The sequence below is a fragment of the Crotalus tigris genome, unplaced genomic scaffold, assembly GCF_016545835.1.
Source record: "Crotalus tigris isolate CLP2741 ecotype Arizona unplaced genomic scaffold, ASM1654583v1 scf7180000024366.1712601, whole genome shotgun sequence".
Classification (NCBI taxonomy): Eukaryota; Metazoa; Chordata; class Lepidosauria; order Squamata; family Viperidae; genus Crotalus; species Crotalus tigris.
The window spans coordinates 1,420,678-1,446,563 of record NW_024100534.1 but is presented as its reverse complement, the minus strand read 5'-3'; the positions used below and the strand labels follow the sequence as shown (position 1 = coordinate 1,446,563).

At 39.7% G+C, this 25,886-nt stretch overlaps 1 protein-coding gene across 6 annotated transcripts in view; it reads right to left on the bottom strand.

The window, feature by feature from the left end:
* Positions 1-2,312: 2,312 nt before the first annotated feature.
* SH3BP4 (SH3 domain binding protein 4) overlaps positions 2,313-25,886 on the bottom strand; it is a 99,275-nt gene continuing 75,701 nt past the window's right edge. For 3 of the 6 annotated variants that reach the window (XM_039327692.1, XM_039327694.1, XM_039327693.1), the window contains 3 exons: positions 23,379-25,732; positions 12,861-13,049; positions 2,313-3,453 (listed from right to left, as the gene is read on the bottom strand). In XM_039327692.1, the coding sequence (XP_039183626.1) occupies positions 3,226-3,453; positions 12,861-13,049; positions 23,379-25,732 (2,771 nt within the window). In that variant the 3' untranslated portion in view covers positions 2,313-3,225. The remainder of the gene's footprint in view (positions 3,454-12,860; positions 13,050-23,378; positions 25,733-25,886) is intronic. The other 3 variants (XM_039327695.1, XM_039327696.1, XM_039327697.1) reach the window with 3 other exon arrangements.

The window sequence follows — 25,886 nt, the reverse complement described above, 5'->3', positions numbered from 1 at the left end:
AAAGTTGTGTTAAAATATATTTTAATTCTATAGTTTTTGACATATAAAATACAGTGAAATATTTGTAGAGTGCATACTTATTTGATTGAACAAATACATCAACTCTGTGCTAAGTGTACTTTAATGAAAATCAGAAAAAATATCACCTTAACAGATCAGTCTTTTGTAGATTCAAAAGGTCTCAGAGTGCAATTCACTAGGGAAACTGTATTATAACATTATTGTACAAGAGCTGAAGTAATTTCACAAAAATTGCAAAAATGCATTCATAAAAACCACTTATGCATTAATTTAAAATTCTATTAATTGCTTTGACTCTGTTTTTACAAATGCCACTACTCATAAGGTAACTAAGTCCATAAAACTCAAGGCCCGCATAGCATTTGTATGGATTTCTGCAGTTCAGATCTGAGAACACATTCTTCTCGCAAATTCCATGTCTGCTAATCAACAGAGCCATGATGATCCAGAGGAAAAATAGGGCTGCTCCTTTAAGTACAGGAACACCAGTTTGATATTTGTCAATGCCACCAGAACATTTATACCCACGTATAAGCATGGATTATCTTCTATTTATAAGCCTAGAGTATCGTACATCACTGTGTATAAGATGTTTCTTTTAAGTGCATATAGAGATACAAAATATTCCTTGCTTTATTTTCAGTCTAACAGTGTAAAAAAAGCACTTACTGAATCTGAATGAGATTGTGTTTATTCTGTTCCTATAGCACAGTGATGGCGAACCTTTTAGAGACTGAATGCCCAAACTGCAACCTAAAACCCACTTATGCATCATTGAGTGCCAGGCGGTGTGGCCCATTGGGTGAGCGTGGCTGTGGTGGTAACGGCAGACTGGGTGGGACTAAAAAGTTCAATCAATTAATTCCAACTTTACAAGATCTTTTTTTCCCATGAGAAGTTGAAATTGACTGATTGAATCTTTTTTTTTTTTTGCACATGGCGGCGGAGGCCTAAAGCGAAAAGGTTTTATAAAACCCAGCTGAAGGCCTAGGACTGGGGCGACGGCATGCATGCCCACAGAGAGGGCACCCGTGCTATAGGTTCGCCACCACTGCTATAGCACATCTAGTTCTCGCTCATTTTTTTATGCTACACAATAAGCAAAGTTGTCCATTATTATCACAAATGTATTTACTATCTCATGTGAATTAATTTTGACTAGAACAAATGTTTTGTTGCATGAACTTTCACAGGTCACAATCCAATTCAGCACATGCTTGGAAGAGTTTTTCCTTATTGAAATAATGGATTAAAAGATATGAAAGACAGCATTGACAGATGATCAATAACAAGACAGTAAGTAGTTGGATGTAATTCATTTTTTACACAGTTCAGCTGGTTATAAAGGAAGATTGTTAAATGTCATGATAAATGGCATTTAATTTTATTTAATGTTATTGCTAAAATCCAGTTCACCAGTTTATAACAAGTCTATGAAGCTTTTTTGTGATAAACCTGCAACACAATAGTTGTTGGTTTAAAAATAGGAACTCTGCAAAATAATTGAAACACATAATATGAAAGCTTGAAAAGACATCTTTCTGTTCCTTATGAAATAATTTAAATTAGTTTTCATTAGAGAGAGCTTAAACAGAATGAACAGAACAATGGATTTTTAAAAGTATTCTTCTATTAAATTTGAATGAAAACTTCTTTTCTAGCAAACTACTTTCTGATTTAATGAAACTTTGAACTTCCAAATAGAAAAAGCTGTTTCAAATAATCAGAGTTGATTGAAAGGCAAAATATTCCAAGCAGTAAAATAGTTTTGGCTTTTTTCCCCACAAAAAAAAAGGAAAGGAAAAAAGCTCCCCAATTAAATATATATATTGGAAGTGATTTCACAAAACCTGTAGCAGTACAACTAGATTTATTTACTTTAATATAGTTTTGTGTGGTTAAATGAAGTCCCAGAGCTGATTCTTTGTTGCCCATATGAATTCTGCATATGCTATAGCATATATTGATCTAGAACAGGTGTGTCAAACTCGCGACGTCATGTGACGTCGCGCAATGTATTGGGCCAGTTTTGCCATTGCTGGCAATGGGGTGGGCGCGGCTTACACCTGACGCGTCCGGCCTGTGGGCTGGCAGTTTGACACCCCTGATCTAGAATCTGCAAATGAACAAAGAATTGTCCAATGAAACACTTCTGTTTGGCCAATTGTTCTTCCAATTTAATTAGGCCTAATACTTAGTAAATCTACGTTTTAGCTTACACATACTTCAACAACTGCATGTGGACTACACATAAATGACCTTTTTTCTTTTAAAGGAGACCCCCATCTAGCTATCTAGATAACAAAAACAGTTCAAATTTAGAATTTTCTCTAGCCTACTAATTTTTATATTTATATTTATTTTTAATTTAATAACATGATATGTCTTTTGATTTTCAATTGATATAGTCCCAAAACAAGAAAAAACAATCTTCCATATTTTAAATATAGCCTGACATTGTAAATTTCTGAAGATCTAATCTGCTATTAGAGATGACAAGCATACATTATTGTTAGATAACTTCTGTGATAATGGAGGAAGGCAGTACTTCCATCCATAAATGGCATCCATTAAGGTTTATTTATTTTTAACAAAAATTGTTTAGGGTTTTTGCTTTACTTCGCTTTTTTGCCCTTAGATCTAAAGCATACAAGAGTGAAACAAGTCTTTTACATGAACACTAACTTGCAGTGCTAAATTGTGATGTAAGAAACATCAGCTAAGTTGAAAAAAGTGTGCCCATCTTTTCTTACATAAAAAGAAATCATACAGAACTGTATCATTATTGACAAGATCACAGAGATGCTGGAGCAAGAACTGAAAGGCAATTCTCACAAGAACACATTAAAATCCAAATCCTACAAGGAGATATATTTGTGCTTCTCTATATCAATGATTCAAAGTGTTAATATAAAAAGAAGGAAACTGTTTCCCATATTATGTAAAAATGACAAGGTCTTTATCAAAATGATTTGAGCTTTCAGTCTAGTACTGCCAAATGTTTTTAAAAAGTCTGATTTTGAACATAATGAAAGTTGTCCAGTACAGAATATGTAAAAGACTAAGATTTTGGAATCTTCTGCAAAGAGGAAAAGAAAATTGATTTTTTTTAGCTCAGGAATCATGCTCCAAACTTTGGCTATTCAGAAGCTCTTTTTCTTGAACTAATAACAAATACAAGACTGCATGAGACAAAACTTTCCATCAGAGGGCATAATCATCATATTCTTCCTGTGGGCTAAAAGCAGCTGCTCGTAATATTTCCAAAGAATTTACTAAAATTAGGGTTCCAGTCAGATGTTTCCAACGTTTTGTAATAGGATTCTTCATTTTATCAAGACCAATGTGCAGCTCTTGGGTAACATCACGGTAACTGTCTCCCATCTGATTACTCCATGTTAGCATGAAATCATAGGCTGGTTTCCACATTGCCTGTCAGACAGAAACCAAAATTAACAAGGACTGTTTATTACTAATTCTTATATAGTGGTAAAAAATCAGAAAGCATCTGGTAGCAATTCTCAATTAACAAATGTTATTAAAAGGTGCTACCAGACTCATTGTTTGTTTTAACACTATTCACTAACACAGCTCTCTTTAACAGCAATTTTATATAAAGATATTTTTAATATTTTATCTATTTTTATTGTGGAATATGGAAGTCTAAGTGGCATAGCCTAATCTCAGGCTTCCTTCAGTGAAAATTGGAAGAAAACTATTCTAGAAATAATATAATTTCTAAATACCATTATAATTAGCTAAATGTATTTGTACTGGGATGTTTTTCATAATATCTGCATTGGGAAAGGATAAAAATAATGAAAAGATCTCAGTTATGGTGCATATACTAAATCAGTGACAGCAAATCTTTTAGAGACTGAGTGCCCAAAGTGCAACCCAAAAATTTATCGCCAGGTGCTGGGTGGGCATGGCCGACTGGGTGGGCGTGGCTCATGGGGATACCTGTGGGGGCTGGGCAGGGTTGGGGAGATCCAGGGGGTCTCTGGCAGGTGGGGTGGTGGGCTGGAGGCTTGTCCTGCAGGGTGAGGGCAAGGTGAGACAGGGGCTGGAGCAGCTGCTGCCTCACACCATCGGCACCCCCACACAGAGGCCAGCGAGCACATGGGGGCCAACGGTGTCCGTCAGTAGCCACAGCCTGCTGGCTGTCCTGCATCATGGCAGCCCCATCAGCATGGGCAGAGTGTAGCCCCATCAGCATAGGCAGAGACAGCCCTGGGACGGCCGAAAAGGAGCCCTCACCTGGTGCGGGTCCTGTCTACACGGTGGCTCTGACAGCGGCTGCTGCTCCTCCTGCTGCTCTGAGCTCCTTGATCGCCAATCACACAGGGAAGCAGGAGGCGGCAGCGGTGATCCCTGTATCACCAAGCCCGGCTGGCAGCAGATCTGGAAGCAAAGCTGTGCTGCCCAATCTCGTGCTGGTAGAGGCAGTGGCGGGGAAAGGTGAGCTGTGATGCACACCTACCCCTTCTCGCTGCCACCCCACATTGTCCTGCATGCAAGTCCCAGAGGCCCATGCAGGATAATGTGGGGCAGTAGCAGCAAAGTGTGGGCGCATGCAAGATTTGCCTTCCCCTGCCACTGCCACCCCCACCAGTGTGAGTTTGGGCGGCACAGCTTTGCTTCCAGATCTGCTGCCTGACACCAACAGCCCCCACACACAGAGGCCAGTGACGGTGTCCATCAGCAGCCACAGCATGCTGGCTGTCCTGCATAATGGTGAACTAGCCATGGAGCCCTATCGGCATGGGTGGAGATGACTCTGGGATGGCCAGAAGCCCTTGCCCAGCCTGGGCTCATCCACTCGACAGCTCTGACAGGGGTGGCTTCTGCTGCTGCTCTGATCGGTCACCATGCAGGAAAGCAGGAGAAGGTGGAGGGGCAGCCGAGGGTCTGGAGCCGCCTTGGCTGCTCCCTGGTAGCCCGACGAGGCAGCAGATCTCGTGGAACAGCTGCCCCTCCTGCTTCCCTGCATGGTTGACCAGTTGGAGCAGAAGCAGAAGCCGCCCCCATCAGAGCCATTGAATGGATGGGCCGGGCTTCCTTCCAGCCGTCCTGGGACCATCTCCGCCCGTGCCGATGGGGCTCCTTGCCCAGTTTACTATTATGCAGGACAGCCAGCATGCTGTGGCTGCTGATGGACACCATCAGCCCCCATGCGCTCACTGGCCTCTCTGTGCGGGGGCCGATGGTGTCAGGCAGATCAGGAAGTGCTGGTGGGGGTGGTGGGGAAAAGTGGGATCTGGCATGTGCCCATCCTTTGCCACTGCTGCCCCACATTGTCCCGTGTGTGCCTCTGGGACAGGCGTGCGGGATGATGTAGAGTGGCAGTGGGGAGGGGTGGGCATGTGTTACAGCTCACCTTCCCCTACCGCTGCCTCCACCAGCGCAAGGCCGGCTGGGCTTGGCAATGCAGGGATCACTGCTGCCGCCTCCTGTTTCCCTGTTTGGTTGGCTGGTCAAGGGGCTCGGAGCAGCAGCAGGAGCTGCCGCCATCGTAGACAGGGCCCGCACCAGGTGAAGGCTCCTTTCTGGCCATCCCAGGGCTGTCTTTGCCCACGCCGATGGAGCTGCACTGCGGAAGGGAGATGGCAGCTCTGATTCTCTCCTGCCAGTCGCCCCTTCCAGCTCCCTGCCTGGTTCCCTTTCTATGCAATTCTACATGACAACAGTGTGGATGAGAGGCTCGGCTGGTAAGGGGGGTGGCTTTCTTCCGTGGAGGTGTCCCGCCCCCCCTAGCCAGACCCTGTTGTCTTCTCCCACCTGGGACCTGATGACCCCCATCCTCCTGCACCCACCCCAGCTGACCCCCGAGCAGCCCAGCCCGACCAAGATGGAGGGGAGGCAAGGCAGAGAACTGGTTGTTAAATGATTTGAAACCCACCACTGGTCACTTCCAAAGGCTGCTCACTCACTCTCCTGCCAAAACTGCTCCTTTTATAGATTCCCTCAAGGAGCCTATTACTATTGGTACTACCCTGGCTTGCTTTTGCCATGGTCTTTCTATTTCTATTTGTAGGTCTTTGTATTTTGTTATCTTCTCCAGTTCTTTCTCGTCTATTCTGCTGTCTCCATGCACTGCCACGTCCACTATCCAAACTTTTTTGTCTTTCTTATCGACAATTGTTAAGCCTGGGGTGTTATGTTGCAGGTGCTTGTCTGTTTGAATTCTGAAGTCCCAGATCAGTTTAATTTTATCATTTTCTATGACTTTCTCTATTTTATGATCCCACCAGTTTTTGCTTACAGGCAAATGATATTTTTTGCAGATCTTCTAATGCACCATTGTTGCTACTTTGTCATGCCGCTGCTTGTAGTCAGTCTGTGCAATCTTCTTGCAACAGCTTACCAGGTGGTCCACTGTTTCTTCAGCTTCTTTGCATAGGCGGCACTTACTGTCTGTTGCTGTCTTCTCAATTTTGACTTTATATGCATTTGTCCTTAAGGCTTGGTCTTGTGCAGCCAGAATTAGTCCCTCGGTCTCTTTCTTCAATTTTCCTGCTCTTAGCCATTGCCAGGTCTTCTTATTATCTGCTTTCCCAGCTATTTTTTTAATGTATTGGCCATGTAGTGCTTTGTCTTCCCATGCCTCTATTCTGTTCTTCATTTGGTCTTTCTTGTAGGCCAATTTGGTCTCTCCAGTAGTCAGTAAGCCTTCCTGATATACTAATTTCAGTGCATCTTCATCATTGTTCTTCAGATATTCTTCCAAAGCCATTTTTTCTTCTTCAACCATCTGATGTACTTGTAGCATTCCACGCCCACATATTTGCCTTGGTAGATAAAGTCTATCAATGTCACTGCGTGGATGAAGGGCATGATTCATTGTCATTATTTTTCTGGTCTGCCTATCCATTGCTTTTAGTTCTGCTTGAGTCCAGTCCACTATTCCAGCTGTGTACCTAATGACTGGGATTGCCCAGGTGTTGATTGCCTTTATGGTATTTCCTCCATTGAGTTTGGACTTTAAGATCTTCTTCACTCTCTTGATGTATTCACCTCTAATCTTTTTCTTGACTTCAGTGTGCTTGATGTTGTCAGCTTGAAGGATACCCAAGTATTTGTAGTACTCTTCCTCATCCAGACTCTTAATGTTATTTTCGTGGGGCATCTTGATTCCTTCAGTTTTCACTACTTTTCCTTGTTTGATAGTAAGTGTGGCACATTTGTCCAAGCCAAACTCCATAACAATATCTTGGCTATATATACGGACAGTGTTGAGCAGCGATTCTATTTCAGATGATGTTTTCCCATACAGCTTCAGATCATCCATGTAAAGGAGATGGGATAGTCTGGTAGATGTTTTTGATGTTTGATAGCCATGTCATGAGTTATTCAGTATTGTTGACAGAGGAAACAGTGCAATAACAAATAGTAATGGTGATAATGAATCTCCTTGAAATATTCCTCTCTTGATATTAACCTCTCCCAGCTTCTCACCATTGATCTGCAACTGTGTCTTCCATTGTGCCATCGATCTTTGCACAAATTTTCTGATGTTTCTACTGACTCCTGTTATTTCTAGGCACTTTATTATCCAATCATGTGGCAGAGAGTCAAATGCCTTTTTGTAGTCAATCCATGCCACATTCAGGTTGGTCTTCCTTCTCTTGCAGTTTTCCAAGATCATTTTGTCTATTAGGAGTTGATCTTTTGTTCCTCTGCTATTGGGGCGGTTTCCTTTCTGCTCAGGTGGAAAGAGATTGTTTTCAACTAGATGCTGTTGTACTGCATCAGCTACCACACCAGTTAGTAATTTGAAAGTTGTTGGTAAGCAGGTAATTGGCCTGTAGTTACCTGGTGTTGCCCCTTTTGCTGGATTTTTCATTATTAGGTAGGTTTTCCCAGTTGTTAGCCACTTTTCAATTTCTCCTCCTTGTAGTATATTGTTGAACTGCTTGGAAATCAGTGGGTGTATAACAGTTGGATGTTTCAACCAAAACCCATGCAGTTCATCTTCACCTGGTGCTGACCAATTTTTGATTTTCTTGCTCTTTTTTCTACCATTTTTGTTGTTATTACTAGTTCTTTCATTTCAACTTCTGTTTTATTTGCATCCACCTCTTTTAACCAAGCCGCATCCTTGTTGTATTTCTTTGGGTTATCCCATATCTGCTTCCAGAACTGCACTGTTTCTTCCTTGTCAGGTACTGACTGATTCCTTGCAGTTTCTCCATTGATGGATTGGTAGAAACGTTTCTGATTGGATTGAAATTGGAGGTTCTGCCTATAGTTTGCAATTCGAGCTTCATATCTACTGATTTTCCTGGCTATAGCTGTTATTTGTTGCTTTATTATTTCCAGTGCTTCCTTGATCTTCCTTGTTTCTAAGTGGTATTTCTTGATTAGGTATTCTTTGGTCTTCTTGTTCTTCAGCTTCTTTTCTTTCATCTGTTCTAGCTTGCTTGCATGTGATCTTAACTTGCTGATCTTATTTTCTAGTCTAACCTTCCATTTTTCTGGTGCACTGTTTGTTTGTTTTTCTTCTTTGTTGATTTTGCATCCCAGGTATTCAGTTATAACTGCAGTTGTGCTGTACATTAGTTGGTTTGTTTCTTGCAGTGAATTGGTGCTTATACTTGATATTGCAGTATTTGCATCTTTTAATGCTTGTGCTAGCTGTTTCTTTGGAACAAGCTTCAATGCAGGCAGCCTTATTCTGTTGTTTTTGTGCTGTTCTAGATGTTCAGTTATTCTTTGTTTCAATTCTTTTATTTCTTTAGTTAGAGGGTTTTGTTCTTCCTGAGGAAGAGGTGCCTGGTTTCCAAATGAGAACAGTTGTATATCTTTGCTGGATTCCTTCACTGCCAACTCCCCCTGGTTTGCCTCTACATTCTGAATGATTTCTGGTAAGGCTTTGATTTCTTTGCCCGGGGTAAACCTTTGCAGTTCGTCCAATTCGATTTCTGTGAATACTTTATTTTGTATTATAAATCGGCGTTGATCTGCTAGTCTCTGTTCTGTTATTTCTGATTCTGGATGTTGTTCTTTCCAGAACTGGTGCATTCGTTTTAGATATCCTCTTCTTGTTGGACTTGATCTGTAGTAACAGATCATTATTTCTTTGTTTTCAATCACTGTGTATCTGCGACGGGTAGACACCTTTTCTTCCAGTAGTTCTGCAGCTGCTGGCCCTGGTTGCTCAGCCAACAGTCCTGAGTCCTGTAACCCATTTTTCACCAGATATCCAGGAACTCCAATATCTAGCGCGGACCTTGTTAACCCGGGCGACATCCGAGCTGGTATGGCATTCTGAAATTTACGTCTCACCATATTTTTTATGGGAGAGACACTCCTTGTCTGACTCCTCTGATGAAACCTGTCTAGTATGGTTGAACCTCTGGCATAGCTCTCATCTTCCTCAGAGTACACAAGTTATTCCTTCTTGGAGGGCGCTTGCATGGTATCTGAAGCAGAACGACTAGATTCCGTAATAGCTTTGTACCATACAGGATCAACCTTCTTTAACTCTCAGGACTCTGTTTTCTGCTGTGTATTCTAGATGGACTGTGATTAATATATATATATAAAATTTGTGGTGGGATTCAAATATGAGAACAACCAGTTCTCTGTGTGGATGCCATTTCTGGAAGTCTGTTCTGGGCCTGGGCAACAAAAAATTAGCTGCTGATTCTGCCGAAGTGGTGAGAACCGGCTGAATCCCACTACTGTATATAATGTGTATGTTTGTGGGTACCATGTGTACATGTATGTGTATGTATGCCTATGGGTATATACATATATGCAATAGTGGTGAATATCTGCAGCCTGGGTGTAGGATGAGGGTGGAGATTTGTTCTCTGAGCTTGTGGGAACATTTCATTACCAGGGTAGGTAACATCTTCAGTGGTGTTTTAGGGGATGTAAGTGTCGGTGTTGTTCTGTTTATAAGGGCTTCGGGTGTGGATATGTCGAGTGAGGGCCTTGTGATGGATCAGGTGTGAGTCATCAGTGAGAGGCTTGTGATGGGTCTTGTGATGGGTAGGTTAAACTAGGTGAGGGTCATCGGGAGGTGAACTGCTGGTGTCCTGCCTTCAGGGGCTTTGGAGAACAGTTGACCCCCTCCTCTTCCTTGTGGCAACCCCTCAAATATTAGAAGATGCTATCATGTCACCCCTCATCCTTCTCTTCATTATAACCATATAAGAAATGGTTGCTGGAATTGGGTATGTCCATGTTCTTGGCTGTGCTGCTCTGTGCAGGCCACGTCCGGGGGCGACTTTCCTCCAGGGGGGCTGCTGATGAGGAGGGGGCCATGGGGGGAGGTGGGGCTGGGGTGATGGCGCAGAAAGGGCTCTGAATGCCCCCTCTGGCATGCATGCCATAGGTTCGCCACCACTGTACTAAATCAAGACTTACCCAGCTTACTTTATATCTTGCAAATTATATTTAAACTCAAGCATTTAGGATTGGACTGGATGCCTTTCCTTCTTGGCTAGCTAACACAACTAAAGTGGTGACAGGAGATTACACGTAAATGGCAAAGATTACACCTTTGAGAGAGGCGCCTTTCACTCTGAAAATTAAGAAGCCTTAAGAAATCAGTGTTCATCCTGATTAAACTTTCCAATGTCAAACCTTTCTTATTCAGGAAAACATATGGAGAGGATAAAAAGATCACAATTACAGAGGCTTGTGGGGAAAATGGATGAGCTGGATCCCTATCAAAAGTGACAAAGTACAGGTAGTCCTCTCTCACCCCCTTTAATATCATCTCTTCCCCCACCCCCTTTAATATCATCTCTTCCCGACCTCCTTTAATATCATCTCTTCCCCCATCCTCTTTAATATCATCTCTTCCCCACCTCCTTTAATATCATCTCTTCTCTCCCCTTCAGCAGGACCCAATGCCCCTTGCAGCTCCAGCTGAATCTCTGCCTGAAGACTGCGCAAGGCTACCTGCCACCCCCAATCAGCTGGAGCAGTGCGCGCTGATCCTGGGCTCTCAGCAGGACCCAGGCAATTGTTGCGCAGCTCCAGCTGAATCTCTACCAAAAGACTGTGTGAGGCTGCCTGCCACCCCCAAGACCGCCACCAATCAGCTGGAGCTGCATGCTTTCATCCTGGGCTCTCAGTAGGACTGAGGCAATGTACAGTTCCAGTTGACTTTCCCACAAGCCTGTGTGGCACTGCTGCCGCTTCACCTCATCCACTTTTACACTTTTTTTTACATTTTGTTTTTAACAGTGCTGTTCATCCCATTGTATGCGTACCACCTGCCAGGTGCCAACGTACTACTAGTGGTACGCGTGCCACCGGTTGAAAAGCCCTGGACTGGAAGATCTCCAAGGTCCATTCCAGGCCTATGATTCAAGAAATCAACATGTTGAGCCAATGTATTACAGTTAGGTCTGAATGGGGAAGAACAGAATTAGGCTGAATTCTAAGACCAAGTAGCTGTGGATAAGACGCTTAATAGAGATAGTTAATATATAATTCTGAATGATGATAGTTCCCATATTGAGCTAGTTTGCAGTCTGGGAGATCTCCTGGACTTGTGGCTCCTGCCTGAGCATAAAACAGAGATTATGGTCAGGACAGCCTTTGCACAATTATATCTTATACTGTATATCATTTGTATTCCAGTATTTGAGGGGTGCCATAAAGAAGAGGGGATCAAATTATTCCCCAAAGCACCAGAAGGCAGGACAAGAAACAATGGTTGGAAACTGATCAAAGAGAGAAGCAACCTGGAATTAAGGAGAAACTTCCTAACAGTGAGGACAATTAACCAGTGGAACAGGTTGCTTTCAGAAATCGTCGGCGCTCCATCACTGGAGGTTTTTAAGAATAGACTAGACAGTCACTTGTCAGAAATGATATAGGTTCTCCTGTTTGAGCAGAGGACTGGACTAGAAGACCTCCAAGGTCCCTTGGAGCTCTATTCTATTCTATTTGCTGGAGTAGCAGTGGTTGTGCACACACATTCCTGTAATCGTGCAATTGTATTATTATTACCTATGCTAAATGAGATTGCCATTTAAGACTATCCAGAAACTTAAGCAGCAATCCAGTAGTGATTGTGACACTTACATTTGCACCCATAAACCCTTCACTCTAAGAGTTACATCAGCCGCCGGTCAGCTTCCAAGTGCACTGCAAGGTGCTGGTTATTGCCTTTTAAAGCCCTACGTGAACTGGCTATCTTCAAGATTTTCTGCTCTGAAATGCATCTGCCCCTCCTATATAATTAAGAGAGTGAAGACTTGAGGATTTTGTCACTAGGGAGTTCCACCTGCAGTAGTCTTGCTTTCTCATTTAAGGATCTCCTCCTGTGGAATAGCTGGCTTTCAATTATAGAGACCAGTATCTCCCCAATGCAGGGATGCAAAAAACTTAGCTCTTGGAAAGAGCATTTGGGAAATATTAAATATGGGCCTGCTCCTATAAGTTTGTTTCTGACCTTTGTTTGTTATATGTGGAGCCACAGGAAAGAAGCATGTAAAAAATAAACCCTAGTCTTGCAAACAGACTTGTTCAGGTCACACTGTTGTTCTTTTAGTATTATGTGTTGTAATCATAGTCTAATGATGAATTATTCCTGCTAAATATGAATGTGTTAAATTGAACCATTCTGTGTGCATGACATGTATATGATCACAGAAGGATCTCACAATTACTATAAAATCTGTGCTGATCTTGGAAGAATGACTGTATTTTTTCACTGCAGTGGCTGTACAACAAAGATTGCTTCCTTTTCTTAGGTGGACTGTCTTTATTTCAGAGGGGAAAAATATGTTGAACATAGTATGAAGCACATTTTCCAAGTTACTGAGTTAATTCAGTCTTTCTGGATGGCCTGAACATAATGTACTTTTTACCTCACTATCAACTGCACCATTCTTATCCTGATGGGGAGCTTCATAGGCATCCATCTGTTGCTTAGAAACTTTAGCCAATTTCTCAGCAAGTTCTCTCCAGCGCTGAGACACTTCTACAGCTGTAGTCAGAAGAACAAAATCCTGAATTAGCTTGACAACCAAGCCTTGACAGTCCATTTTCAATAATGCCTGAGAAATGAGAAAAAAAAAACTAGATTAGTCATTGAAGTTTTGGAGAATTTACTGTGATTTGATAATTGGCAAGATACACCCATACACACCTGTTTTGTTTATATACTTTCCTACACAAATGTACTTTTCTTAAATTTATGATTACATGAATAGCAAAAATATGCACAGTTCTAGGAATGGAAGTCATGCATTATTGAAAAATAATTTACCAGCTCTACTTTAGAAAAGACAGCTGATTGATGCAAACTTTAGTAAACCAAGCCTACATAATGTAGTTTGAAAAAGCCAAAGTTGGGTAGAATTGTTTGGAGTTGTTCCAGATGAGAAAACAAGAAACAGTGGATTTAAAGCACAAGAAAGAATTTGGATAGATGTCAGAGAATATTTTCTAATGGTAGTAGTTGTTGAACTATCTCAGGAAGTGGTGCATTTTTACTGGAGGTGTTGAAACAGCAGCTAGATAGTCAAGTATTGCCTTAAGAGTGGAATCATACCCTGGCCCTTAAAATCAGGTGAGGTCCACACAACATGTGTAAAGTCTAGTACAATTCTTGCTGCGATTAACTTTGAATCTATATTTTTTAATGGACCTGGATACTTTTATTTAAAATATTTCTTCCCATTAAAGAAAACTTTACAATTAAATATAGCTCACAGTGCTGGATGCACAATCAAAATTTCACTTCACAACTTTCAAATAATTTTATTCTATTTCCAATGAAGGTTTCTTATTAATTTTACTAATTTTATTTAGATGTGCTTTTGTCAAAGAAGTGTTTGATTAAAACTAATGCATTAGTTTCTGCATTATATCTTCATTTTCCTTAGTTATGTTTTTCTATTAGTTAGAATCAAGACAAGGATAGCTGTTTCCCTTGTTTTTTCTTTCATCTTCTGAGTAGAAAAGACGTCATAATTGTCTGAAAGGACCATGCTTGACAGAGTTTTGTCTCTCAATAGATAATAGAGTTATTTAAAGTCCCATTACAATATTATGCCTTTTTGAAAGATTTGCAAGTTGCACTTACAGAGCACTATTTGCATTTCCTTAGTAAAATGGGCAATTATAGACACTAATATTGCTTTGGTTAACCCAGATGCTCTCTACAGTGCTACCAAGTTTGTTCCTTTGTATGTTAGTATACAATGCAATTCTCCCTCCCTTTCGATTGTATATATTTCTTCCAAATAAAATATATTCTTCTGTTGCTGTACTTCAGTTATGATACTCATCCCATACCTCTTAATCATGTTTGTCTTTCTGTACTAACAATTTAAAGGCTGGATAGTATTTTGGAGATCACCTAATTCAATTTCCTTCTCAATCAAAGAATTCCCTATTAAAGCATCCCTAGCAGAAGTCCATCCAGCTCTGGCTGAATACAACCAGGCAAAAGAAATTTCACCATCTCCTGATAAAAACTGTTCCATCATTGAATTGCTGTTGCAGTTAGGAATTTTTCCTTGATTGCCATACAAAATCTACTTTCTTGTAATTTAATCCCATGTCTTACTGTCATGTCTTCTAAGCACTCTGAATAATTCTGCTCAGTCTTTGCTTTCTAAAATTATATTTTGTTGACTCTTTTTCCTATGTAGAGTTAATATTACTATTCATTTTCAATAGTGCATGACTGCAACTCTTGATATTAGGGTTCCTAATTCCTTTGGGGCACTTCCAACTGGCAGAACATAATCTAAAAATAGCCTTATTTTTAGCCTAATAGCCTAATCTTCCTGCTTCTAATGTGCAAATTGCATGCTTTGCTTGCCCAGAGTAGCCATGAACATCACTTGGTCAGAGGCCATTCTGCATGTGATACAACAGCTAATTTATTTAATAATATTTATAACCTGCTCCTTTTGTGACAATAAAGTCAAAACAAAAATGGAAACTAAATATAAACAATTAAAATAATGTCACTAAGGGGGGCGGAGCCAGCTGTCAGAGCGGGCGGCGGTGTGGATGGTTTCACCGGCATCGTCGAACGCTTGTTCTAGGTCCGCGGGGCTCATCTGAGCAGAAAGAAGCCTTGTGGGGGCGTCAGAAGGTGTGGGTGATCTGCTGCTCTGTCGTCGGTGGCAACTGGCGAGGGGTGGCGGACAAACCCAGTACCGAGCGGATCGGAAAGAAGATGGCCTTAATGGCTGCCAAAGTTGCCAGTTGGACAAAGTAAGCGAGGGACTAGCTGAACAACGGTAAATCAGACTTGATCAAATTGCTTTCCCCAGAACTTTGCGATTTGTTTATGGTAGACGCATTAAAGGACAATTGTGGAGAGGGAAAGCCTGGAAAGAGAGAAGTCGAAGAGTGGAAAAGATAGCGGCGAGCCAAAGTGGCAGGAAGAACGCCCGGAAGGGCTTGGCGTGGAGGAGCCAGGCTACTCTGGATTTAAAGACTTGACGCTTTAAATCACATAAAAAGATAGGAATTAACTTTTATTTATGTCAAGAACTTTATTTGTCTTCGGGCTCGATTTGTCTGCTGAGTGGATTGGTCGGTTTAAAGGGGACGATCTTCTTCTTTGGAACTCTTGGTTTTTTTTTTTCTTTTCTTCTCCCCGGAAAGAAATAGAAACTCCATGATAGAATGTAACTGGAATGCTATAGAGACTTTTAATTCTTGGAAACGTTGCTGATAAGATTGTTGGTTAATATTTGGTTGTATACCAATGGTATTGTTGATGGTTAAACATCTGGAAAGGGAATAACGTAAAGGGGGTGAAAGTGGAAGAACGGAAAGAGGGAAGTGGAAAGCGGACATTTTGGAAGAAGAATAAGTGGTGGGAGAGTTTATTTAAAATGGCAAGTAATCCAAACTCAGTCAAGATTGGTGGAGGGAAGAAAAACGTAGTTCAAGGTTCCAGTCCAATGATTCAAAGACCATCAGATGTTATGCTTTAAAAAGAAAATCCCAACCCACTTAACGAACTGCAAGCAATGATGCAGGCTATTCAGGAAGTCATGATGAAGAATCATAAAGAAATCAAAACGGAACTGGAAGCAGTCAGGAATGTCACAGGAGAAATGAGAGAGAAGATCCAGGAGATGGATGGCAGGCTTGAAGTTTTTCAACAGCAAATTGTTAAAAATGAACAGAAATTGGTGGCTATGGAGCAAGATTGGATGATGAAGAAAAGAAAGTGGAAGAGATGGGAAAAAACTTAATGGAGGCTGATAAAGAGTTAATGACAGCGGTGATACTTTTGGAAGCGGAGAAGGCGTCCCAATATCTTAGGTTTCAAAATGTCACTGAAGAAAGAGGAGAAGATCTCTCAGATAAGATGGCTGGGTTGCTAGCAGGAGCTTTAGAGAGAGAAAAAGAAGAGATGATTGCTGAAATGGATGAGACTTATAGAGTGCAAACAAATTATGGAAGATGTCATAATCTTCCTAGAGAGGTCCATGTTAAATTTATAAGAAAGAAGATTAGGGATGAATTGTTATACAGAACACGTGATGACCAGTTAGAATATGGAGGGAAACAAATTATTGTATTAAAACAGGTACCTAAGAGGATGAGAGACCTCCAGAAAAATTACCTCTTCCTGATATCTAGGCTACATCAAAGTAATATTAATTTTAGGTGGCTAACACCTGAAGGGATTATTGTGACCTGGCAGGAGAAGAGGTTTAGGTTAGACACAGTTGAGAAAGCGGAAGATTTTTATCAACAATACTGTACATCAGAGGAAGGTCTGAGGGATCCTGGAGAAGGAAGAGATATGGTAGTAAAAAGAAGGGACGTTGAACAATTGTTGGAGAAAAGAGGGATAGAACAGAGTATGGAGGAAATAAGCGTGGGAAACAGTCAAGGTAGGCTGGAACAGGGGAGAAGTTTAGTTGAGGCAAAGGAATTAAGAATTACCAGAAGTACAAAGTCACGACAAAAGCTGAATAATGGGAGAGGAGTATAAGATTTGGTCAACAAATATTAGAGGGGTGAATGTACCAGCAAAATGTAGGAAGGTTTTTAATAAACTCCTTAAATTGAATGCGGACATTATAGCTTTACAGGAAGTTCATATAAAATCTGGCCAGGAATCTCTATTAGAATGACCTAAATTAGGTCGATTATATGTTTCACTTGATTGGAAAAAAAGGGGTGTTGCTTTGTACGTCAAGCAGAAGATAATCTCGAAACAAATATATAATGATAAAGAGGGCAGGGTTCTGATCGTTGAAGTTAAGCTTAATAAAAATAATATAATTTTTGTTGTAATATACGCTTCAAATGGTGCTCAGGTATCCTTTTTTAAAAATCTATACAATAGGCTGAGAGATATGGAGGGAGATGGTTTCTGTATAATCGGAGATTTTAATGCGATTGTAGATAAAACTAAAGACCATAAATGCACAGAGGCAATGAAAGGACATAAAAAAATACTTCCAAAAATTTTCTTTGAGATGTGTATGGATTTTAGTTTACAGGATGTTTGGAGAGAGAGGAATTTTGATAAGAGGGAATATATGTATTATTCCAGTAGGCACAGATCATGGACTAGAATAGATATGCTATGGTGTTCCAAAGAATTAGCCTCAGAAATACAGGAAATAGACATAGAACCCAGTCTCTGGGCTGATCATAACCCAATAAGTTTATACTTGAAAGGTCAAAGATATAGGCCAAGATGGACCTTCCAAAGAGGGATTCTGAAGGAAAAAGAATTTAGAGAAAGTGTGGAGAAAGAAATGCATCTTTTCTTTCAAGTGAATGATAATGAGGACACATCCTTGCAGAATCTTTGGGATACGGCTAAAGCATATTTGAGGGGGGTTATTATTTCATATACGGCTAAGAGAAATAAAGAGAAACAGCAATATAAGATGAGGCTTGAAACAAACTATAAACAGGCTGAAATATTACTTCAGAGAGATCCTGGAAATAAAGGATTGAAAATGAAAATGGACTTAATTAAACACAAACTTAACTTAGAGGAATCGGAAAAATATGCACAAAAATTACAGGCAGCTAACCAAAAAAATTTTGAGCACTGCAAATAAATCGGGATGATGGCTAGCGTACAAATTAAGAAAACAGAAAGCGAAATCATGGATTACTAACCTGGTAGATGAAAATGGAGAAATCCAGGGGGAGGAGACTATAAAAAGGGGCATTGCTCAAAGATTTTACGAAAATGTATATAAGAGTAATGAAGGAAGAAGTGTGGAACAGATAATAGAATATTTGGTAAAGGCAGAGCTGCCAAAAATACCGGAGGAAATAAAATCTATGTTAAATGAGGAAATAAGCATGTCTGAATTAACTAGGGCTATAAATAGACAAAAAATTAATAAGGCAACAGGCCCAGATGGAATACCTGCTGAACTATATAAAGACTTGCAGAGTGTTTTTAATCAATATCTATTAGAGGTCTTTAATACAGTACTTACTGAAGCTAAAATACCTAAGTCCTGGTTAGAGGCAAATATAACACTGATTCCAAAAGCAGATATGGAAAAAATATGGATACAAAATTATAGACCCATATCTTTATTGAATTCAGATTACAAAAATTTTGCTTCAATAATGGCGGAGAGATTTAAAAAATATTTAATAATTTTATACACCCGGATCAAAATGGCTTCTTACCAAACAGACAGATTAAACAGAATATGAGAACAATCTTAGATATTTTAGAATTTTATGAATCACATGATTGGCAAATGGCACTTCTGTTTTTGGATGCTCAGAAGGCTTTCGATAATGTTAATTGGCAATTTATGATACAACAATTAAAATTAATGGAAGCCAGAGGAAATTTTTTTAAATGTTATAACTGCAATATATTCCAAACAATTTGCGCAGATCATAATAAACGGGGTGACTACAGATAGATTTAACATACAGAAAGACACTAGACAGGGATGCCCTCTCTTGCCATTGCTGTTTATTTATACTCTAGAAATTCTTGCTAGAGTGGTAAGGCAAGAAGGACAGATTAGAGGATTTAAGATTAAGAAAGAAATATATAAACTTCAGGCTTATGCAGATGACCTAGTATTTATTTTGGAAGACCCAGAACACTCTTGGCAGAAATTATTTGAAATTTTAGAAGTTTACGGAGATTATGCAGGTTTAAAAATAAACAAAAATAAAACAAAGATTATCACTAAAAATATGACTGATATCCAAAAAAGATTCCTCAAGGTTAAATTAGGTATACAAATAGTTTCTAAATTTAAATACTTAGGGATAATCATTTATCGTTGAATCATGAATCGTTGTTCATCAATTAAAGAAGATAATTATGTTAAATTAATGAAAAAAATTAAAGTTGATCTAGAACATTGGAAAAATTTACAGCTCTCATTACTTGGGAGAATTGCTGCTGTAAAAATGAATATCCTACCCACATTGATTTTTTTGTTTCAGAATATTCCAATTTTCTTGGATAAAAACTTTTTTAAGGAGTTAAATAAAATAACTTTAGATTTTGTATGATCTGGTAAGAAGGCTAGAATAAAATTAAAGGCTTTACAGGATGCCAAGGAAAGGGGTGGTTTGGGCTTTCCTGATTGGGAATTATATTACCTGGCTGCGGCCCTATCTTGGATTAGTGATTGGATAACCTTAAAGAATCAAAGATGTATTCAGTTAGAGGGTTATGATCTTCAGCAGGGATGGCATGCTCATACGTGGAAGGGGCAAAATAGAAATTACCAATATTTTTTAAAACACAAGGTCCGGCAAGGGTTAATTAAAAGTTGGAATACTGTCAAATCTCAATATTACACAAAGATTCCGACATGGTTATCGCTACTGGAGGCAGTTATATATCCCAATTTGCTCAGGAAAGATAAGGTTATCAGGTACAAAGACATTTTGACAGAAGAGGGTCTTTTAAAATCTAAACAAGAGTTAAGACAACAAGGAATAGAGATAGAATGGTGGTCTTATCTCTAGATCCAAGCAAGATATCTGAAAGATAAACATGAATGGGGTATTTATAGACAAGATACGGGTCTAGATAAAGTTTTGCTTGGTCCGGAAAAAAAACAAATAAGGAATATTTACCTATTGGAGTACAGGCTATTTGAAGAACAGGTTAAAGAAACAATGGTGACATGGGCGATAGATCTAGGACACAACATCAATTTGGATCAATGGCAGCAGGTGTGGGTGCGAAATAATAAATTTACTTTGGCGTCTTCATATACAGAAAATTCGTATAAGATGATTTACAGATGGCATCTCCCTCCAGCAAGATTAGCCAAAATGTACAAAGGATACTCACCATTATGTTGGAAATGTAAAAAAGAAAGGGGCACATATTTTCATGTTTGGTGGTTATGTAAGGAAGCACAGAGTTATTGGCGTATGGTTTGGGAATGGGTAACAGAAATGAGTATGTAAAACATCCAGTATAAACGTGAGACATTGTTGTTAGGAATTCTTGAAAATAATGTTAGTAAAGAAGATATGTATTTATTCACTCATGTGGTTACAGCGGCAAGAATTGTATTCGCTCAAAATTGGAAAGCTACGGCTATACCTAGTGAGGAAATCTTAATTCATAAAATTATGCACTGCGCAGAATTAGATAGGTTAACTAAAAGACTCAAAAATCAGGATGAAACGGATTTTTACCAAATTTGGAACAAATTTTATAGATGGCGTGGGAAAAAATATGGAAGTCATTGTAATGAGATAAGTTAAGATTGAGATTAGAGTGATGTTATCATAAATGCTTTTTTTCTTATATTAGTAATTAATTGTGAATATGAACTGAGATGTATGTCAATTCTGATTTACCATGTTCAATGTTTTTAATTTTTGTTATTCAATAAAAAATATTTTAAAAAAAATGTCACTAAGCCTTACAGGTACCCCACTCTTAAATTAATCTAGACATTTAACACATGCTGGAACAAAACAGCTTTGATATATCCATGAAATGCCAGCAAGGTCAAAGCAATTTGTATCCGTACCGTGGTGCCTGCCAGCAGTTTGATTCTCACCCGCTGAAAATTGACTCAAACTTCCATCCTTTGGAAATGGGTAAAATGGTGTTATAAGTGAGAAGTTCTGTCAATTGGTTTATACCCTATGAACTTGTAAAGAGGAAGGCCTGCAACAGGCCTCTTTGATCATCTTGGTATGAGCCGAGGTGGCGCAGCAGTTAGAGTGCAGTACTGCAGGCCACTTTAGCTGATTGTGTTCAGCAGGTCAGCGGTTCAAATCTCACCAGCTCAAGGTTGACTCAGCCTTCCATCCTTCCAAGGTAGGTAAAATGAGGACCCAGATTGTTGGGGGCAATGTAAATATATATATACATTGCTTACTGGTGTACACCGCTTAGAGAGTGCTTGCACTTAAAACGGTATATAAGTCTCATAAATAAATAAATAAATAAATCTATTCAAAGAGGCAGGTTCGATTAGAGTAAAGATTCTATTAATCCATTTCATTTAAGTTCTTTTGTAGATGATTTATCACAACCTTCTCAAGGTCACTTTGAAAGATTGGGAAAGTTGGAAATGAATATTATGTTCTCAAAACAGCTGGTTCCAAGGAAGAATTTTTCAAGAGAGGATATACTACTGCCCATTTTAGAGTAGACATTATAATCTTCCATAAGAAAAGGCTGGTAATGTATTGGAACGTGGGGGCACAGTAGTTAGATTGCAGTATTTCAGGCTAATTCTGCCCACATCCAGAAGTTTGATCCTGACTGGCTCAAGGTTAACTCAGCCTTCCATCCTTCCAAGGTTGGTAAAATGAGGACCCAGATTGTTGGGGGGCAATATGCTGGCATTGTAAACTGCCCAGAGAGTGCTGTAAAGCACTGTGGAGCGGTATATAAGTCTAAGTACTATTGCTATTGGAACTACAACTCAAGCCATTCTTGGCCACCCCAAGATATAGGACAGGACATAACTGAGCTTTCATATGGCAAAATTCAAACTATCGAAGGTCCTATCCACTTGCTCATTCTCCACAAATTGCAAAGAATCCCAGACTGTGATGCAAAACACTGCCTCACTCACCACAGTAAACTCTGGTGTCCAATCAAGAATGCAAATGGTTACTTTATCTAGCAAAAAAACGCAAATAAATTATGTCTTCAGGAACTTCCCCAAAAGGTTCTGGATTATTTTGAACAGGGCTGCTGAGCAAGAATTATTATATAGCTAATTTGTATTTTATCCAATTTATATAGTTTACTAATTACACAGATACACAAACAAACAGTAAACATAAAGAACTGATACTTTGCCATTCATATTGCTGCTGTGCAAGGTAAACTTGTAGCAGGTTAAATTAAAATGATGGGCTGGGGGAAATGTGCTTTGAACAGTTATTTGTTATACTGTACATACAACAGAGTGCATACATAGAAATTGGTTTCAATGATGAAAGTGATTTTTGCCATTTTTTTTTTTTTTTTTTGCAGATCAGCAACCTGGAGCACTTCAAGGAATTGATATAGCCCTTAGATAAGTAGTAATCACAAATCTGTCATGTCACAAACTATTTTCTACATTTTTCAGAAGTGACATTATTATCCAGCTATAGGACAAGTAGTCCTCTTCATTACTTCATTTTGTTCACAGTTACTCATGCCGGTAAGTTGCCAAGAATCAAACTTGACTAGAAGACACAAAAAAGTGACATATAGCAGAATTCCCCAACCCTTCAGATTTGACAGCCCAGAGCAGGCGGAGGGGGAAAAGAAGGGATGGTTTGTGAGCATGCATGAACACCCATTGTTCATGTGAGTGAGGCTGCGAGTGTCCTCGACACTTGTGGTGATGTGAGCACTTGCACATGGGGCCACAAAAGCCCACAATGCTCACATGAATTGGGTTGCAAAAACCGGTGACTCGCAATGACGCTTGCGCAAATGGGGCCGCAAATTCTCACAGTGACATTCATGTGAGTGGGGCCGCAAATGCCCACAATGCTAGTGGCGACATTCATGCGAGTGAGGCTGTATGTGCTCACCGGCCATCCATTCACATAGTCCGGTGGCCAATAAGCTGTGGCCTGGCAGTGGGCTATGACCCACAGGTTGGGGACCCCTGATATATAGTACTTTTTGAGTTGTCAAATTCTTATTGATGATATTTTTCAAAAGGCTACTGGTATATTTTAGGAAAAGTATCAGGAATAGTATAACCAAATGCTTAACATGTTTTTTTTTAAAAAATAAGCTGTTCTTTTTAGCTGAATTATTTTAGAAGTAAGCAGTAGGTGTTGCCTTAGTTGCTAGAACTTATATTACATAGACACTGTTAAAACCCAGTTATTATTTCCACATTCATTTAACTGCACTATTAAACCAACAAGAAGCTAAAACGATGGACAGTGAAAATACTTACTGACATCAGTTCTTTCTGGAAAGATTTCTTATCTTTACTTTCTGAATTATTACAGTCCTCTTTCAATTTCTCCAACACAGAAGCAACACATTCTGGTTCACTGTCCAATTCTGCTCGACAGAAAAAAGCAAGTGACAAGTTTCCATATCCCAGAGCATCTGCAAAGGCATGCCAGCTGCTAATATTTTCCATCAGCAAAGTCCTTACTGAAGCATAGATATACGTCAGAAATTTGCAAGGTCTTAGGATTTGCTCCAGCAACATACCTGTGGTAAGCTCAGGTCCAAAGAAATAATTTGGTTTGACTTTTCCAATAATTAAAACATTTTTAGTATGGACTAGGCCAATTTTACCATGATAGTATCCAATGTACCATTCCTTGGTCCAGAGCTGACCTTTCAATCTGATTTTCTCCTCACTTAGCAAAGCTATAGTGTCTCCTTTCTTATACTCCAAGAGATAATGATTCTTATTTTGCCTCACTACTGTTTTCAGCATTTTGCCATATTTTAAACCAGTTACAATCCGATCTTGGAAAACAGGATATTTGCTGGTGGTCACAAGAGGAGACAAAATTATTTTCCCAATTTCATTTTTTTTCAGAAACCTTCGCTGTCCAGTGGACTTAGCAGCATTTTTAAGAAGTGGGTGAGGTGTCTGTACAGAGAACTGAGCAAGCATAATATCTTTGTCATCTTTGATTTGTATTCTTAAAGTAAAATCAGACAGCTCATTAGGATCATGTGATATGATAGGGAAAATGAGGCGACTGACTTTGCCAAGCTTCATTTGGAATCCTCTCACCATTTTTGCCTGATCACTGGCTTTCACCTCATAATTAGGCATATTTGAAAACATACAAAGTTTTAGGTCTTGTGGCCTTACTAAGAAGAACTGGTGCTTTCCCCACAGGTGCAGCATTACAGGTGCTGTACTATGTACTTGACATGTAACTTCATTCACTAGAAGACTTTTTGGGGCACAGTCATGTCCAAATACAGCAACTACAGTTTTAAATGAAGGATGTATGTGTTTTGGACCATAGACCCCAATTGTAATTTTTTTACTTATATAATCCCAAACTGTGTAAGGATATGAAATGTTCTGTCCTTGGGCTACAACAGCTATATACATGCAGGGCTCCAGGTTCTCCAACTGAATCTTGATTGTGCCTCCATAACAGTAACTTAGCACCATTGGAGTATATGGGCCTTCCTTCATATCACTCCTCAGGCACCTTATCGCTACTAAATTCTTGCTCACAATATCATTGTTAACTTCTGCTGAAATTTTCATTTCCAATATAATGGGTGTTCTGATTTCCATGTTGCTCAGTTTAATTTCTAGCAGAGGACTTATGGTACTGCATTTGTCACTGTTGAGCTCCAGTGGCGGATCCAATAGAGCTTTCATAGAGATCTGTTGTGAATCTCCATCAGCCACATGTCCTTCAGGTACATGAATATTAATATTTGTATCTGGAAGTTGAACTGCACCACCTGAACTATCCAGTTTGCAAACTATGTTGGTCTCCACAGGTTGTGTCTGACCCCAACCAGGGTTCTGACCCAGCAGATCCAAGTCATGGCATGATCTTGCTAGTTTCCGATGACTTAGCCATGCAACCCTGAAATCTTCTCTAGTTTGGAATTGCTCTGGAGTAGGAGATTTCAATCCAGTAAAGAAACCTGATGAAGAAGGACTTTCTGATTTTGCCTGAAGTATAGAGAGCTCTGTTAAACTGTATGAGCGTTTGCTTCTAAAAAAAGGATTGTCTCGTCTGTTTGGTTGCTCAAAATCAAATCCATTCACTTCATGCACTTTATCAAGATTATTACCTGCACTGCTATGTGCTGCAGGTTTTGACCCTGTAAATGTTGGCACTGTATCAAAGAGTAACAAATCCATTGTGATTTGGGGGGAATCTTCTTTGCTTTTTTCTGACATTTCTTTCATATTTCCATTCAGAAAATGGTTAGTAGTTTGAGTACTGTTCAAAAAAGGATTGTTTTTAGCTAAGTTCCACTTTGCATCTGACCAGTCTCCAAGCAGATCCAGCTCCTTTGCTCCTTCATTAGAATTTTCAAGGAGATAGTCTATCATTCCACTGTCAGTTAATGATGAGTTCCAATAGTTTATGGGCTGCACATAGGAGGATGGGATATAGCCCATTTCTGTGGTATTGTGTGCATACCACCACTCACCTCCTGAGGTATCTAAGATATACAGATGATCTCCCTTGGAAAACTTCAATGTAGTAAAGTTGTTTGGACAATAGTCTTTAATAGCTATAACTTCCTTTGCCGTTCCCAATGATGTAGAACTATCTGTCATCAAGGCACCAGGAGAAGGCACTACAAAGAAAATAGTGGATGGCAAATGACATAATCAATACTACATACTACACAAGTTATATCAAAGTTATATCAAATAGGAAGTACTCCTATTAAATCAGGATACAGAACTGAAGCCTCAAAGGCTTCATGTGAACCTTGAAAAATGTGGGTG